This window comes from Uloborus diversus, chromosome 3 (genome assembly GCF_026930045.1).
Source record: "Uloborus diversus isolate 005 chromosome 3, Udiv.v.3.1, whole genome shotgun sequence".
NCBI lineage: Eukaryota > Metazoa > Arthropoda > Arachnida > Araneae > Uloboridae > Uloborus > Uloborus diversus.
In genome coordinates, this window is record NC_072733.1 from 118456545 (window position 1) to 118473698 (window position 17154).

At 33.3% G+C, this 17154-nt stretch overlaps 1 protein-coding gene across 1 annotated transcript in view; it reads right to left on the bottom strand.

Annotated features, from left to right (window-relative positions):
- Positions 1–17154, bottom strand: part of LOC129218916 (uncharacterized) — a 179146-nt gene that overhangs the window by 23121 nt on the left and 138871 nt on the right. The window contains exon 7 of the mRNA XM_054853236.1: positions 9202–9391. Within this exon, the coding sequence (XP_054709211.1) occupies positions 9202–9391 (190 nt within the window). The remainder of the gene's footprint in view (positions 1–9201; positions 9392–17154) is intronic.

Below are 17154 nucleotides of genomic sequence, written 5' to 3' on the forward strand. Positions count from 1 at the left end.
CAAAAATGTTATATAAAAAAAAATTGAATTGGTAAAAATGAAATTTTAATCAGTTAAAATTATCAGACAGTCTTTAAGTATAGAAGGGGAGCATTCTTTTGATTTAGATTTTTAGTGATCTATTTGTAAATGAAATGATTTAGTGAGAAATGGATAGTTAGTAAAAGAGCTTATTTACATTTCATTATAAGCATTTCTCAATATATGCTTATACTATACTATTTTCAAGACTGTGATATTTTATATGCTGATTCGAACAGTTACTGTGGGGTTTTATTTTATATTTCAGATTAACCTACTGTCACTGTTATAAATAAAACCGGAAAAATGATTGAAAAAAAATTATAAAGGACTTTGATCAAGAATTTGTTTTCGAACTTTTGGTGAAAATTCGTGGAAAACGTACTATGAGTTACGACGTGAGAGAGATAATGAAAAAAAAAAGGACTTTTCAAGATGATTGTTCTTTGAACTTTTGAATTTTTTTTAGCAAAGTGTATTGTATGTTGTGTTTTTCTCAAATTTTGAAATTCTAGATCTATATTGGAAGTTCGTAATATAGAGTCAAGTTTATATTTTAAAAATTTGTTCATTGTTTTTGTCATATAGTTATTAATATGTGGAAATTGTGTTAATGTCTAAATGAAGTCGAATGTTTTTGAATGTTTTCATTGTGAGATGATGAGAGGGGGGGGCCTTGTTAGGCATAAATGCCTGTTAATAACAACAGTAAATAATCCTATCTCATCACCTCACAACACCAATAGTAAAAGAATGTTTTTCCTTACTTATAATGTATTACGAATCATTCTGCATGACTGGGGTAAAAGATTCTTATCAGCACTCATTCACATTGGTCGAATCGACCGAATGTTTGTTTCACTTTCGTTCACCTTTGGCGGGAACTCCGTTGTGGATGACGTCATAGAAAGCTTCTAGAAGGAATCTGATGGCACGTGTGCTTAACGATAGCAGTGATGTGTCCGTTCACGTGACTCGGATAAGCCAATGACCCGGGGGGATATTTAAACTGCTCGCGGCTTTAGTTTGCCCTCTCTCTTTGATCATCTCTCGTCGTGGTAGGCGGTCGCTCGTTCGGCATTCGAACTTGCTTGTTCGTGCCGTTCGCCCTTTATTAGAAATGATTAGCTGGACTTAGCTTATTTCCCAATGGGTCTACTTCATCAAAGTTTTTAGTCAATAGTCATGCAGTTTGCGTTGCACTGTTAGTTATATCATGCAGAAGTAGCATGTGGAGAGATTATGTTGTTAATATTTATTTTTATCATTTACAGCATGTTTTTAACTATTTACATTATCGTTTAAATAAACTTCATGAAAGTTAGAAATAGTTTGTCAAGTTCTTATTTCCGAACTCACTCTGCTAGTATCAAAGAAACATTGGGGAGATATTATTAGATTAGAAATTCTCCCCAACAAAATCTTACCTTGATTCGCAGCCGGTACAGCTTCTTCCTTGGCGTGCATATTCCCCGGATATGTCACTGATTGAACATGTGTGGGATTTCGTTGGGCGGAGACTCGCTCGTGATCATCGTCCTGTTGCTTCGAGAGACGAACTTTGGTTGCGCATACAAACAATATGGAACACTCTTCCGCAGACTGATATTTAAACTATGTTTCACTCCATGCCGAGTCGGGTAGCAGTTCTTATTGGGGCGTGTGGTGGCCACACAAAATACTAATTTCTCTCTCTTTTTAATGTTTGTTTGTACCATTACCACTCCACTGTGTATTTCATCAAACTATGATGCTTCCTTCATGGTGTTGCAAAACAGGATTGTATTTCCGCTTTTAATGAAAAAATTTCTGTACTCAAAAATAAACTTTTTAAGGACAACTTCCCTAAAAATCTGGTTAAAAACATTTGCTCAAGTATAGCCTTCGATGAACATTTTGCTTCTCTTGAAATCGTTTAATTGTGTAAATGTATGATACAACCATAACAAACCATTTGAATGGATCACAGATGTGGATGTTTCTTTTGCACGTGGGAAACGGGCAACTGGCATGGTTCTTGGATTGATCTCTTCGGATATGGACTTGTTTAATTAAATTCGACTTTTACGTTGATAATTGGATTGAATATTGTTATGTGAAATATTGGATGGGTATTGTTCTCAATGGATCTTAAGGTAAGATAATTTAAGTTATTGGCAGGTACTGTCACGTGGATGGCTAATTATCGAAACTCATTTTTCCTAATTAATCGAGGCCAAACCCCCTGCTTTTAATTTTAAGTTCTTGCTTATTATTATTATTTTTTTGTTTATAGTTTAACATGCTATGCGTTTTGCCCATTGTTACTCTGTATTGCATATACCTCTTTTGACCATATTTATTGAATCCTCCATGGCTGATGAGCTCTGAATTCATTCTTTGTCTTTTCCTATTAAATTGCTGTTTGTATTTTCCTTTTTCTCATCATTATTATATATATGAAGCCCAGTGACACAGTGGTAGCGCTGCAGGCTTCCATGCCACAGGCCCGGGGTTCGATTCTCGGATTGGGCATGGTTGACTCAGCCGGTTATCCCTTCAGTAGGTTGATAAAATGAGTACCAATTGAACTTGGGGAATCTAACACTGGAGGTTCTGCGTTAGGCTGACCACCTAACTGGAACATCTACCTTGCACCCTAGAGCCCCTGGTCAGGAAAACTGAGTTGGGCACAATAGGCCTTGGCCCTCATTGGCTGTCGTGCCACAGGGCTTGGTTATATATATATATATATATATATATATATATATATATATACATATATATTATATAGGGGAAGGTTATGTACCTTGGGCACCCCTGCTATCTCTGTCAAATGGGAAGTGAAATTCATGTGAACGTGGGAAATTGATGCTCATGTTGTGGCAATACTGCATCTGTATTTTGGTTGCTACATCGGTCGCCATTTCAGTTTTATGTAGTGATATGAGAAACAAGTGGTAGGAAGTAAATGTTTCTCCCCCAATCACTTGTGTTTTTTAGTGAGAGGTGTTTTTTTTTAGTTCAGCGCTAGATTATTTCGATTCTTTGAAATGTGGGCTTTATCATGTGCGATCGGGTCTTCCTTTTTGTTAACATTATGGTCTTTCTTCAAAAATATTTTAAGTCACTTTCGTGTATCTTGGTCATATATTTTGCTTGTACCTTGAGCACCTAAAACAGGTGGGTAAGTGGGTGCCTGAGACGAGAAAGACAGGAGAAATGAAGAATGCTTACTGATACACCCAAATAAAATGATTTGATGAAAGCTTCACAAGCCAGAAAATGCTGTTTGAAGGGGGGAAAAAAAGACCAAACAGCGAAGAAAAAGCTTAAATGTGACAAGAAAAGATCTCAAAGAAAAGGATTGAAGAGGAAAGTTCAGAAGCAGAAAATGATAAGTGAAACTCATCCAGTGAACAAGATGATGGCCAAATGGAAGACTATCTCACGGAAATGATGGCAGAAGATCAGAAAACACAGGTCCAGTATGACTGGATTGAGAGGGAGTGGGATTTTACCAATCCAGCAGAAAATATTGGCAAATGGGTTCTAGTATCTTTCTCGGTGGCAAACTTATATAAATTTTATGCGGGCCAAGTGCTTGAAGCTAACCACAACGCCAAACAGCTGTGAAATTTTTATAAAAGAAGAAAAATTTTTATATGGCCCTTCGATTGAAGTCATTTGTAGAGTGAGAGTTGCAGATGATACAAAAGTATTACCCCAACCTCTTCTCCACAGTCGAGGCAGCACCCAAGTCTGAGAACCTTAGCGCTGATTACTACTATCAGTCCTCATGACTTACCATTCATTTAACTTTATTTACGTTCAGTCAAAACACATATGACATAGTCAGCGATCCCATGCTTTTGCTCGTTAGAGGGTGTTACCTGTATCAGATGCTTATGCAGATTTGTACAATTTCTAAGCCATGGTAGGTTGTCGTGTTCTGCCCATGTATGGGAGAAGCCTAATGACTTTTATGTCCCACCATGCATCAGTATGTTGATTTGTTTCAGATATAAGCGGATGTTTCACTACTGAACTTGACTATTGGATTACTTTTTGTTACTTATTGTTTCAAGGTAGCGAGCAGCTAACTCTTTACGTTAGGCTGTTTAGCCATTTTCCCTGGACATTGAGCATGAAGGATTCCTGTCCTGGCTTACCAATCTTTCACAAAACTTGACAGCATACAGGAGAATCATTCTACTGAAATTTGAAATAAAAATTTGCTGAAATATGAACATTCAAAGCAATTAGCTGTTGATTATCTTTAAAATTTAGAAAGATTTCGGTGATCTAATGAGCCGAATTTCAAAAATTCTTGGATAGGTGACAAATTGTAAGGGGTCATTTTCAAATTTGCAATACTTGCTAACAATCATTCAGTGTGATTCATCATAAAAGATTATTCTCATAGGCATGCGCACAGCTTGAGAAATGGAGGCACCACTGTACTACCGAGAGAATTAAATAACACTCAGGAAGGTTTTCAGATGCTTGTTTACAAATTTTCAGAAAATCTGACTAAAAAAGCATTTAAAAGACTATGAAGAATATAAATAATAAACATAAAAACCTAAAAAAATGTGGCAGTTTTGAATTAACGATTGTTTCTACGAGCCAATGGGGTACCACGGTACCGCTGATGACCCTGTGAGAAAGTCTAATTCTATCCTTTCATTATCACAATGGTGAAGAGATTAAAAGATGCGAGTCCCCTCTTGCTAGGCAGGTCAGACTGTTCTCCCCTTTTGTTCAGTATTTGTTTTCAGCTGAAAGCTCAAAATTAAGGAAAATATGGGAATTTTTAAAAAAAATTTATAGGAATTTTTCAAACAAAATATTACAGTAAGTATTATTGCATTTTTCCAAAATACAAATTAATTCAATTCTAGACGACTGCAGTGGCGATTCCGAGCATTGCATAGTGATGACATATCTTTATGGAATTTACGGGGCTAGAAATTTAGGAGATATCAACAAGTTAGCAACATTTTTAGCGATAAATTTGGAGAGAAATTGTCAAATGTCAACAGGTCTGCTGACATTTGGTCATCACTGTCATGTGACCATGACCAAGGTAATGTGAACCCAATAGTCAATCAGAGACAACCTTCAGCTGGACATACATACATATCGTTTTCTCAGAGCAATAGTAAGACATCTAAGCCAGTAGATAATAAGAGATCCTAATGTTGCTCTGAGGCGACCATATATGGATAGATAAGGTTAGATTTTGATAGCATAGATTTGTACATACACATATCCCTCTCAAGAACAAGATATCCTCATAAAGTTTGATTTTGAAATGTCTGTATAGATACATAAAATAAGTCATGCTTTATCTATTTCTACATCACAAAATGCGAAATTCTAGTTTTTTTCATGCTCGTTTTTTGTTTTCCTTGGTATATTTCTCATATTACAGCAAAGGTAAAAAAAAGGGTTTAAATGCATTTCTCCCAGTCTTTACCCTGTCTCACTGTTGAACAAGAGCAGCAATATATATGGATCAATATTTAAGATTATAAAAATGCATGTTGATATCTATATTTTTGAGTAATCAAAGCACTTTGCTATATTTCCCAAAAAGGCCTAATCATGGTTGCATTACTCAATACTGTTTTTTTTTTTTTAAATTTTTTTTAAACATCTTCTAGGGCAAATATGCTTATTTTAAAATAAGTAAACTAAAATTCGTGGTGTTGAGAATAAAACAGGATTTTAAAAAAAAATTTTCTTAATGAAGTAATAAAGAGTTACGAAGGAGATAAAAAATAGCATTTTTTTTTAAAACAGGGTAGAACATCATTTAGAGCAATAATAGAGGAGGGTGGAAGAAAGAAAGAGTTTGGTTATTTGTTTTCATTCTTAGTGATATTCCACTTGGCAAAGGAGCACTAAATATGATTTTTGAAAATTTTAATAATTTTAAGTTTATTTCAGGATATTTCCTTGACCTAGATCAGGCACTTAATGGTTAAAATTATTTTTGTTTTCTTGACTCCTTGCATATCAAAGTGTACTTTTTTTTTCCAACACTAGTAGAGCTGAATTTGAATAACTCTTGGATGGGCATTGAATCAAGAGAGATTGTTTGCAAATAATCTGTTTTTACCATAAATCACACTGCAAGCAAATGTTGCAAACTTGCAAACCCTCATGATTCCTTGCCTATCCAAGAATTATTGAAATTTGGCTCATTAGATCACTAATAACTTTCTGAATTTTTAAGGTATTCAACTGGAACTTTATCATGAGTTGAGGATTCTAGTTGGGTTTTTGATTATGGAAGTTATAAATTACTATCTTTCATGCATGCACAGTGAAAAATTAATTGCTATAAATGTCCAAAATTTTTCAAATTTTCAACATTTTAATTTAAAATTTTAGTATTATACCTTTCTTGTATGCTGTCAAGTTTTCTGAAATTTTGGTAAGCTTTGATTTAAAACTTTGCGTATTATGAGCCAAAACTTTCAAATAAAATTTGTTTTGAAAGAAATGCTCATATGGGCTCTAGAAATGTGGAATTTTCCGTCCCATGCTCGCTGCAACCTCACAAATATATTTAAAAAAAATTTTTTTAACACTATTTATTTGTCACCTTCTTACCAAACAAAATAACATAGATTTAACAGTGATAGACAATATCTATTTTTGTTGAGACTAAAAAGATATACTAAAAAGTCATTACCATCCACTGTCTCTCGACTCAATGTTTGTCTTTTGTGATCTAACTATACTGCAAATAAAACTAAAAAATATCTTGAAAAAAAATTTCATAATTGCCTCACATGATCAAATTCAAAACAAAGTTTTTTTTTGTTTTATTGCAATTTTGAAATTTTTGCGGAACAATTATAATTTGTCCTTGACATTTTGCATCATTACCACCCAACAGTTTTTACACTCTTTCATAACAACTTGGTAGCACTATTAACCCAAACAGTATTCAGTTTTAGTAGCAGCCACCTTAAGTTTGTTTGTAAAGCAAAAATTTACATGAATCTTGCTGAGATGTGAAGATATCAAATTAAGTAGAAAATTTTTTATTGCTGTCATTACCATTCGTACCCATTGATAGTTATTTTAAACATTATTATTTATTTTTGTTTTTTATTTGCTTACATTAGATAAACCTTTGATCAAAATGTGCAAAATTTTTAGAATGGTAGCTACAGTTTAGTTCATGCCAGGTAAAATAAAGTGAAATGTCATTACCATCCAGCACAAAGTATAAAAACTTGGATGGTAATGACAGACTGAGGATAGAATAAAATTATTTGCTTTGTTTTTTTTAATTACATACATTACCTTCAAATTCAGTATATTGAATGGTTTTTAATATTATAAATATATAATTTTATTAAACTTACTTTTTTTTCAAATTATCTTATATAATAAGTACCTGTTGGGCAGTGGGTTGCTGTTATTTTTAATGGTCAATGGTTCCCAGTTAACTATCATTTTGTAAAGTACATTACATCTTAAATTGATTGGTTTTAAATGTAATGTGTCATAGGACGATAACTAATTCAGACCTTAATGTAAATGTTGTTTATTCAAACCAAAGAAGTAGTTTGAGAATCCACTTTATATTGTTATTTTAATAGTTTGAGAATCTACTTTATCCACAGATCAAAAACAAAAAGTAATTTTATTGGTCCACAGAAGAGGACAAGCACCAGATAGCCACAGAAGAGATTTTATGTGTTATTAAAGATCCTCCTATACTCATTTCCCATAGATATTTTTATTTAGCAAAAGAGGAACATGATTCGGTAGAGAAACTCGCAGCATCTGTATTTAATGCAAAAATAAATACATAAATAATGACGTCATAATATTCTGTTTTGAAAAAACACAGCATTTTGACATTAATTTTACTGTATGTTTGCTTAACTTTATTTTAACATATGTCATTTCCATCCTGCCACGATCATTACCATCCTTCCAGAGTCATTACCGTCCTTGCTACAGAATTGCTAGTTAGTTCTATTAGTATTTTAGGAAGCATATTTACTTTAGGTTATAAGACTTAATTTGAACGAGTGAAAATGAATGATGTAATGCATTCAGTATATTTAAAAAACAAGAATCTCAAAAATATTTTTAATTTATTAAAAGACTTAAAATGATGTATTTGTTTTTTATTTTCTGCCAGGCTATTGCTAGTACTTGACTGTAAACCTTAAACCACCACCAAAAAAAAAAAAAAAAAATGGGGGGGGGGGATTTCTACATGGTTTTTCAACATTGAATGGTAATGACACTTTTTGTTCTTTTTACAATATAAAGCATCATTATCTGCAAAATAAATGTACATGTTTCATGAGCTATTGTAGTTTTACAAAGGTACATATTTTGTCTTTCAAAAAAATGCCAAACTGCATCTTTCCTGAAAAGTTCAAAAATTGAAAATTCAGGATTGCAAAATTTCACATTTCAGGAGAGTGACTAATATCTTCGTGAATATCAGTGATACTTTCTCAAAAGTATGTAAAATAATTGTACATAATAATCTAACTAATTTCTGAAATTTACAGCTTGTTCTCGGCTATTTACGATGAATGATGATCAAAGAACATTTGTTTTCTTCAATTTGTTATTGATCCCCAAAACGCAAGGGTGATATAACATTTATTGAAAAATGACAGCTGGAACATACCATTAATGTGACAAAAGTTACAAAGTAATTTGTCTCTTATTTCCTGAGAAATCCGTAAAAATGTGAATTTTTGAAAGTGCCCCAATACTTTTGGTCATATAGTGTAAGCAAAATATGAAAAATAAGAAGTCAAACAAACTATTTGCTTCAAACAGATAGAAGGTATGGCATCAAAATGATAGGTTTGAAGTCAGCTTGTATTTATACGAGTCTCAATTCTCATTGCATCTGCTGATTTACTACTTGTATAAGATTTGCACCAGTCAGATTGGTTTGAACCTCATTTCATTCTTATAAAACTTTATTCAAATGTAGTTTATGGATTGCTACAAACTATTTTTTTATATTGAACTACTCACTACACTGATTTAAAAAGTAGAGTACTACAAAACAAACTATAAAAAAAAGTAGCTACTACAGTAGCATTGCAACTTCCGGTCACTGGGTAGCTCTCAAAGAATAAGCATGATAAAAAAAACAAGTAGATACTAGTCTATGATATCAATAACGAACATATTTACCTAATGTCAAATTGGTCATCCTCTTCCTTGTCAATTTCTTCATCCCCTTCCTTGTCAATTTCTTCATCCCCTATCTTGTCCATTTTTTTATCTCCTTTTTTCTTGATGATTTCATTCCCTTTCTTGCCTATTTCTTTGTCCTTTTCTTTGTCTATTTGTTCTTTTCCTTCCTTGTCCATTTTTTCATCCCCTTTAAAAGAAGTTTGGTCACATTGGTCTTTTTTGGAATTTTCATTTTGCCTACTTGAGCTTGAATTAGTTCAAAAAAGGAAACAAATACGGAAAATTCAGTACATATAGAACAAAGATTTCATAATAATGATAACACATTTTAAAAAACCACTATTGGCCCCCATCCGGTTATTGGTCATTTTAACTTTGATGCTAAAAAACTAGCAACTCTTTGGTCAAAAGCTAGGTAAAAAAACATATGTTTAAGCAGCATAATTAATAAGGCTACAATCATTTTCAGGAAATTGAGCCATTAGATTTGGTCATTTTGTAATTTGTGATTTCTTGGAGCCGGAACACAAACAGAATACTTTCTAGAGAAAACGTAGAAAATGTATTTTCTACAGATTGTAGATTTTTTTCCATATGATATTTTAAAAAAAAACATACCATATAATAGTTAATAAAATCCTATTTAATATTCAGCTGGGATGCCTAATAGGTGAATTGAGACATAATATAATATCTTTGTATAACCTAAAACAATTATTGTAGATAGTAAATGTCACAATAACTTAGAAAAATTATAGTAACTGACCCCTCACACTTCACAGCATCTGGCACTTCATTTTTGAGGCCAACTTGGAGATACCTTGCAACGTAGGTGAAAAAAAATTGTAGAAAAAAATTTTGAAACACATCGCCAAGTTAGCAAAGAAAATTGGCAGTCAAAAGCTTGCCAATATATTGCTGAGGTCACCAATTTGTGACAATATTTCTGTCTGCATTGATAGGTCCTTTGGTAGTATAGTATTTACAAGGTTATAGGTAGTATTTACAAGTTATTATTTGCAAGGTTCAGTCATTAGTCAGGCAGACAAAGTTACTGATCTGGGGGTCCTAATAAGTCAGGATTTAAAGTTTAGCCAACAGTGCAGCATTGCTAGCAACAAAGCCAATAAGATGCTTGGGTTTATCAATAGATCTATTTCAAATAAATCTAAAGAAGTTCTTCTGCCCTTATATAGAAGTTTGGTAAGACCCCATTTGGAGTATGCTGTTCAGTTTTGGTCTCCTTATCTTAAGAAAGACATTAATGTATTGGAAAGGGTTCAAAGGCGGGCTACAAGGCTAATAAGTGGACTTTCCCACTTAGATTATGATTCCAGGCTTAGAAGGCTAAAAATGTACAGTCTTGAGCAAAGAAGAGACCGAGGGGACATGATTCAGCTGTTTAAATTTATTAAAACGAAAGATGTTACGGGGCTAAAGTTTAGCACTGAAAACAGGACAAGGGGTCATTGTTTTAAGCTATTTAAATCTCAGGCTAACATGGATATTAGGAAAAATTATTATTTTAGCAGGGTAGTGGAACCTTGGAATAGCTTACCGAAAGAGGTGGTAATGAGTAAAGGAGTAGACAGTTTTAAGAGGGCCATTGATCTTCACTGGGGATTGTAAATTGACTAGGACCAGTCTAGCTGGGCCCAGAGCCTGTTGCTGGTCGTCACTTTTGTATTTGTATTTGTATTTGTATAGTAGAATTGGGGACTTTGTACCAGATAATTCCAAGTTAGAAATGATACTGACAAATACCTTGAGAGTTCGCACGGAGTACATGCTTGTAAAATCTGTGAGTCTGGGCTAGTGTGTTCCCGCGAGTTTAATGGATAACTGTTTTCGGGATAATTTGAGTTTTCAGTAATCTGAGGTGGCCTGAGCCCGTATTACATCGGACTTTTGAGATTTTACTGCATGTTGAAATCGTGGAAGTCTAAGTGAGTAATCCACTTGCCACAGTTTGCCAAGGCATTCAAACACAATACAGTAAAACCTGTAAAGTTGACCACCTGTCTATGTTGACCGCTTTTGTTAGGAACGGAATTAGTCCTATCTTATATAATGAAGGAAAACCTCTGTAACTTGACCACCTCTCTATCTTGACCACCTGTCTATCTTGACCACTAATGAACACCAAATTTGGTTTGGAGTATTGTAAAATACCCTTTGTAAGTTGACCACTTGATTTATTTTTTAAAATTTTATTTAGCAAATTATTGTTTTATTATTATTTTTTTATAGCTTTCCAAGAATATTTTTGATGCCAGACCAACATTTAACCAACTAAATGAAACAGCAGCATAACTAAACCTCCTTTTGAGTTTAACCACATGTAAAAACTACTAAGAAACCTTTTTTTCTCCAAACTTGTTTTTCTTTTGGTGCTTTATTTGAGACTGACTTTTGTACTCCATGTTCAATGAAAACACGTGTCAATAGAAAAACAAAGTATTTTTTTCTAGTTGCAATATTTTGGCAACAATGGAATTGTGCTAAAGAGTAAAGTTACTTCCATTGCAGTATTTTTGGTGCAAGGGATTAAGAGATAGGACATTTTCATTTTCAACTGCCTTTTTGAACTATGAGAGTCCAACTTGTTGCTCTTTGTGTTATAGTTTTACATAAAATGGCTTCAAAAAGAAAGTTAGTTGAACTTGAGATTGATAAAAAGTATGAAATATTAAAATTAATTGAAAAGAGAGAAATCCAGAGAAAATTAGCTGGGAGACATATGGAATTTCCAAAACTGGTCTAATAAGTGCGCCAAACTTCAATAAGGAGTTATTTTGTTGAAAATTATATCATCATGGGGTTATAAATGTATATGAAAAAAAAAAAATAAAGCGAAAAATTTGAAATTTTGATTAGCTATGAATTTTTAGGAACTATTAATATCAAATGAGTAACTTTTCATAAACAATAAGATTTTTTTTTTGATCAATTTACTGAAATTTTAAATTTGCGTGACACATTATACGTCATTCTGGGAAAATAATCTCTAAAAATATTTGAATAGCATTTTAAATTATTGTTTCAAAGTAATACTAAACAATGAAAGTGAGTTGAACAGAAATAGTAAGTGTCAATTAGTCAAAAAATGAATACATGGTGCAAAAAATGACAAAAAAAAAAAAAAAACATTACCCCCTTTATAAGTTGACCACCTGTCTAAGTTGACCACCAAATTACTGCACCGCAGGTGGTCAACTTACACAGGTTTCACTGTACACCAATTACATTAGTAGGTACAGGGGTCTCTGAGGTGCTAAGTCTGCATTGACATTAATGTTGGTTTTCCAAAAAGAGTGTCAAAACCCCTTCTGAGACACCAGAAAGCAACTTAATGGTATTGCCCAACTAGATCCCATAAAGACCCTAAATATGAAATTTCAGCCTTCTACGGCACATCGTTCTTGAGTTATGAGAGAAACACAACAAACATATGTACATACAGACATCATGAGAAAACTCATGATAATGGTCAAAAGGCATCTTTTGCCTAGCCATACATTCGAAGACAAGGATATGCTGAAAAACTAGAATAGCATTCCAGGTATTTTGTTCATGTTTATTTTACTTTGTATTTTTTATCCTGTCCAATAATAGCATGATATCAAGGCCAATATTTGTAATTACATTCATACGCATGCACATTTATTCATTTGTCGGAACAAAATTATCAAAATGGATTTGGGCACAAAACTCATGTTTTTGGTTACCTACAAGTTTTTGCATATAAATATGTTTAAACAACATGCGAAAAACGAAATTTCAGCCTTCAACGTCATACTAATCTTGAGTTATGCAAGAAACATACATATGTACATACAGACATCGTGAGAAAATTTGTGATTATGGTCGAAATTCATATTTTGGCTGGCCGTACATTTGAAGGTACCTACACACACAAGAATATGCCGAAAAACTAAAATAGCGTTCTAGTTATTTTGTTCGCATTTATTCTACTTTATATTTTTTAATGTATTCAACAACTGCATGATGGCAAGACCAATAAATGATTACTGTGTATTTGACATTAGTATTTTTGTGTTTACTTTATTCAGAATATATTTACAAAAAGTGTTTAAAAACAATATGATACATAAATTAATTAATATACTACAGTAAGACCTGTAAAGTTGACCACCCGTCTATGTTGACCGCTTTTGTCAGGAACGGAATTACTCCTATCTTATATAATGAAAGAAAACCTCTGTAACTTGACCACCTCTCTATCTTGACCACCTGTCTATCTTGACCACTAATGAACCCCAAGTTTGGTTTGGAGTATTGTAAAAAACCCTTTGTAAGTTGACCATTTGGTTTATTTTTAAAAATTTTATTCAACAAATTATTTTTATTATTTTTTTATAGCTTTCCAAGAATATTTTTGATGCCAGACCAGCATTTTACCAACTAATGAAACAGCAGCATAACTAAACCTCCTTTTGAGTTTAACCGCATGGGAAAACTACTAAGAACCCTTTTATTCTCCAAACTTGTTTTTCTTTTTTTTTTTGATCAATTTACTGAAATTTTAAATTTTCATAACATACTATACATCATTCTGGGAAAATAATCTCTAAAAATATTCGAATAACATTTTATATTATTGATTCAAAGTAATGCTTAACAATGAAAGTGAGTTGAACAGAAAGAGTAAGAGTCAATTAGGCAAAAAATGAATGCATGGTGCAAGACTTACAAAAAAAAAAAAAATAATAATAATCATCATCATCATTACCCCCTTTATAAGTTGACCACCTGTCTAAGTTGACCACCAAAGTATTGCACCGCAAGTGGTCAACTTACACAGGTTTCACTGTATCACAAAACATAATTGTTTTGTTTATTTTTAATTCAATCATACAGTCATGGCGTCGCTTAAGTGGCCAATAATTAGACTTTTCCCTCATGTAATAAACTAAAAAGCAGCAAAACAAAAGAAGTTAGATAAAACTTTTTTCAAAAGGTTTTTTTAATACTTTAAATGAGAATGGACTTGTCTGTAGGGTGGCACTTAACAGAAAGTTATGCACGGGGAAAGAAAAATCCTTGCAACCTGATGGCTGGTTTAGGTTAGGCCAGCGATTCCCAAAGTGGGTTCCGCCGAAGGATGAAAAGGGTCCGCGACGAATTGCATAAATTTATTATTTTTGACAGTAATTTCATAAAAAAGAGAAACTTTCAGGGATAAAAAATGCTGCTGTAAATTGAAGTAGTAGGCGTCATTGTATCATCATAATGCCAGCAATTTAGTTTAAAAAAAAACACCAACTGATTTAAAGAAAGTTCTTGATGAAACTTTAGAAGTAGTTATTTTTTTCAATTCTCGTTGCCCTCCAGTCAACACTATTGAGCAAGATTTATGAAGATATGAGTAATCATCACAAATCACTACTTTTTTTGTATGAAATGCGCTGGCTATCCATTGAAAATTGTATGAGCTTACAAATTAACTGACGATTTTTCAGCTGGAGTGAAAGATAATATCTTTAGCAGTTTTCAATGTTTTGCATGACGTTGGTTGGTATAATCATGCTGCCTGTCTGTTGTCTATATTTTTGGTGAACTGAACCAAGTCTGTATTTTCATTCAAGGAGAAAGATACCTCTTTTTTGTTGTGAGAGACAAAATAACACAGTAAAGCCGAGTTTCTGTATTCTCTGCCTAAGAGGAAGTAACTCTGAATATTTTCCTCTTTTAAAGTGAAGTTCTGTAAAAAATCATCTCTAAGAAGATGTTATGGCAACACTTAAACTTTATCTTTTATATTAACCAGGTTGGTGCAATTTTTATTCTTGGAGGAATTTTAAATGTATGTATTATCGCAACCAAGTTGCATAGATTTAGTGTCTTGGCCACAGTTCTAGTTCTGATAATGCACAGGGACTGAATCATGCAAGAGAAAATCAGTTACATAAACCAAAAAAGCACTTGATGCACCTCCCTTCTTTAAGCAATCAATCCATTTTTAAGTCAACTCAAAACTAATCTACAAATGTTTCAGTTGAGGTTTCCTCATACTTCAGTTTTTTTTTAATTGTTACATTTTTTTGAGAAAAAAGCTTTTTTTGTTCTGAAACCCCTTGGAAATGAATGATGGCAAAACTTTATCAGCTCCTCTCCCATTGTGATGCATATGAGCTCCAATTTTTATGCGAATCCTTGTATTATTGTTTCAAATACAGCAGTCAGAATAATAGCGGAAATCATTTTGATGGGCCACCCTCTGAAGAGATTGGTGCCAAAGCTAATGATTACCACATGGGGGTGCACATTTCATTCAACTCCATGTATTGCATTTTGATTAGATTGCCCATACAATAAATTGGTCAGATATTGCAAAAGCCAACAGATAGACAGATAATTTTCAAAAATGGTCAAAATAAGTTCAACGTTCAGCACACCTTAAACTTGATTATCTATCAAAATACGAAACTTATTCATGTGATTAAGTTTCATCTATATACAAGAAAGCATTCTAATGATTTTTTTCCCATTATCATTTGATTCCCAGACCTTTAAAATTTTATTTTTGAGTCATAAACAATGATGGGGTTCCATAAAGTAAAAGCAAAGCACTTAGGGTTCCGTGGCCTAAAAAGTTTGAGAACCGCTGTATTAGGCTAAATGAATATAACACATGGGATTAGAAAATGGGAAAATAACAGAAAAATTCATACAATAAAATAAAACATGTTAGAACGAGTCTAAAGAATTAAAATTATAATCAAATTTTAAAAAGATAATTGGGGAAAACTAGACAAAACCCTCATTCACTTTTGTTTGAATTTATACTTAACTTAAATTTGGATTTAACAAAAGTATGAATTGAACAAAGACCATTGAAATGGGCACCATAGAATCATCTGAAGGTAGACAAAGGGCATACCTATTTTTCAGAATATTATTCTTGAAAGCATCAAACTTTTTCAATATGTACACATATATTGAAACAGATTCCCAATTAGCTCTCATCTGATGCAGGAATAGTTGTAAAATTCTGCTTTTTTCTTAATTGTTTTCTTAAATGTTCATAAGATTTGTTTTTTAAATTTATGTGAAAAGAGGGGAATTTTAGCAATTTATAAGGACTAAAACGGTTTGTGGCAGGGAGTAAATGCTTCAGCCAAGACAAAATACAAATGAGAGATAAATGGCAATGCCAAAAAAACCTTACATGCTTAGTAACTCATTAAGTTTGATTGGTAAATGTTGCTAATGAAGATCTAGTTTACATAGAAATTTGAGATTAGTTAAAAACTCTGGCAATGAGAATATAGCTATAAAACGGTGCTCCCTCTGTCTCAAATTAGTTGCTACATTTGAAGACTGATAATTGAGGATGTGAAGGCCTGATCAGTAAGGCATTGGACTCTTGACTGGAGAGTCACAGGTTCGATGCCTGCTGGTCAAAGATCCTACATACATGTTAATGGTGCACATTAAATCTGCAATGGTCAAGAAGTGCTCCAAGTTGTTGTCCTAAACCAATACCACTGAGAGTGCTGGATCAGAGGTTTCTGGGCTCTTGGTCTGGATCCCCAAAGCAGCTGTTTTCACTCCTCATCCAACTGTTTAACCCACATATAGGGGTAGGAATGACGAACCCAGGAGTGTAGTGTAGTGAACGCAGGGCTGCTGAGTCAGAGTTGGGCTGATTTTGGGATAGAGGACTCGGAGTCAGGAGTTGAAGATATAAAATTCCACAGAGTCAGAGCTGATCCTTTTCTCTCTAAGTCTTCCAGTGCTTGCAGAGTCGGACTGATTTTGGGTTGAGGAGTCATAGTCTCTAAAATTCTTGGAGTCAGAGTTGGAGCCGGTCATTTTCTCTACAACTTCGCAGCCCTGAGCTAACTGATCATTGATACTGATGATTTTACAATTTTGTTTGAACAGTATTAAGATATTTCAGGGTGCTATGCTATCAACCAATAA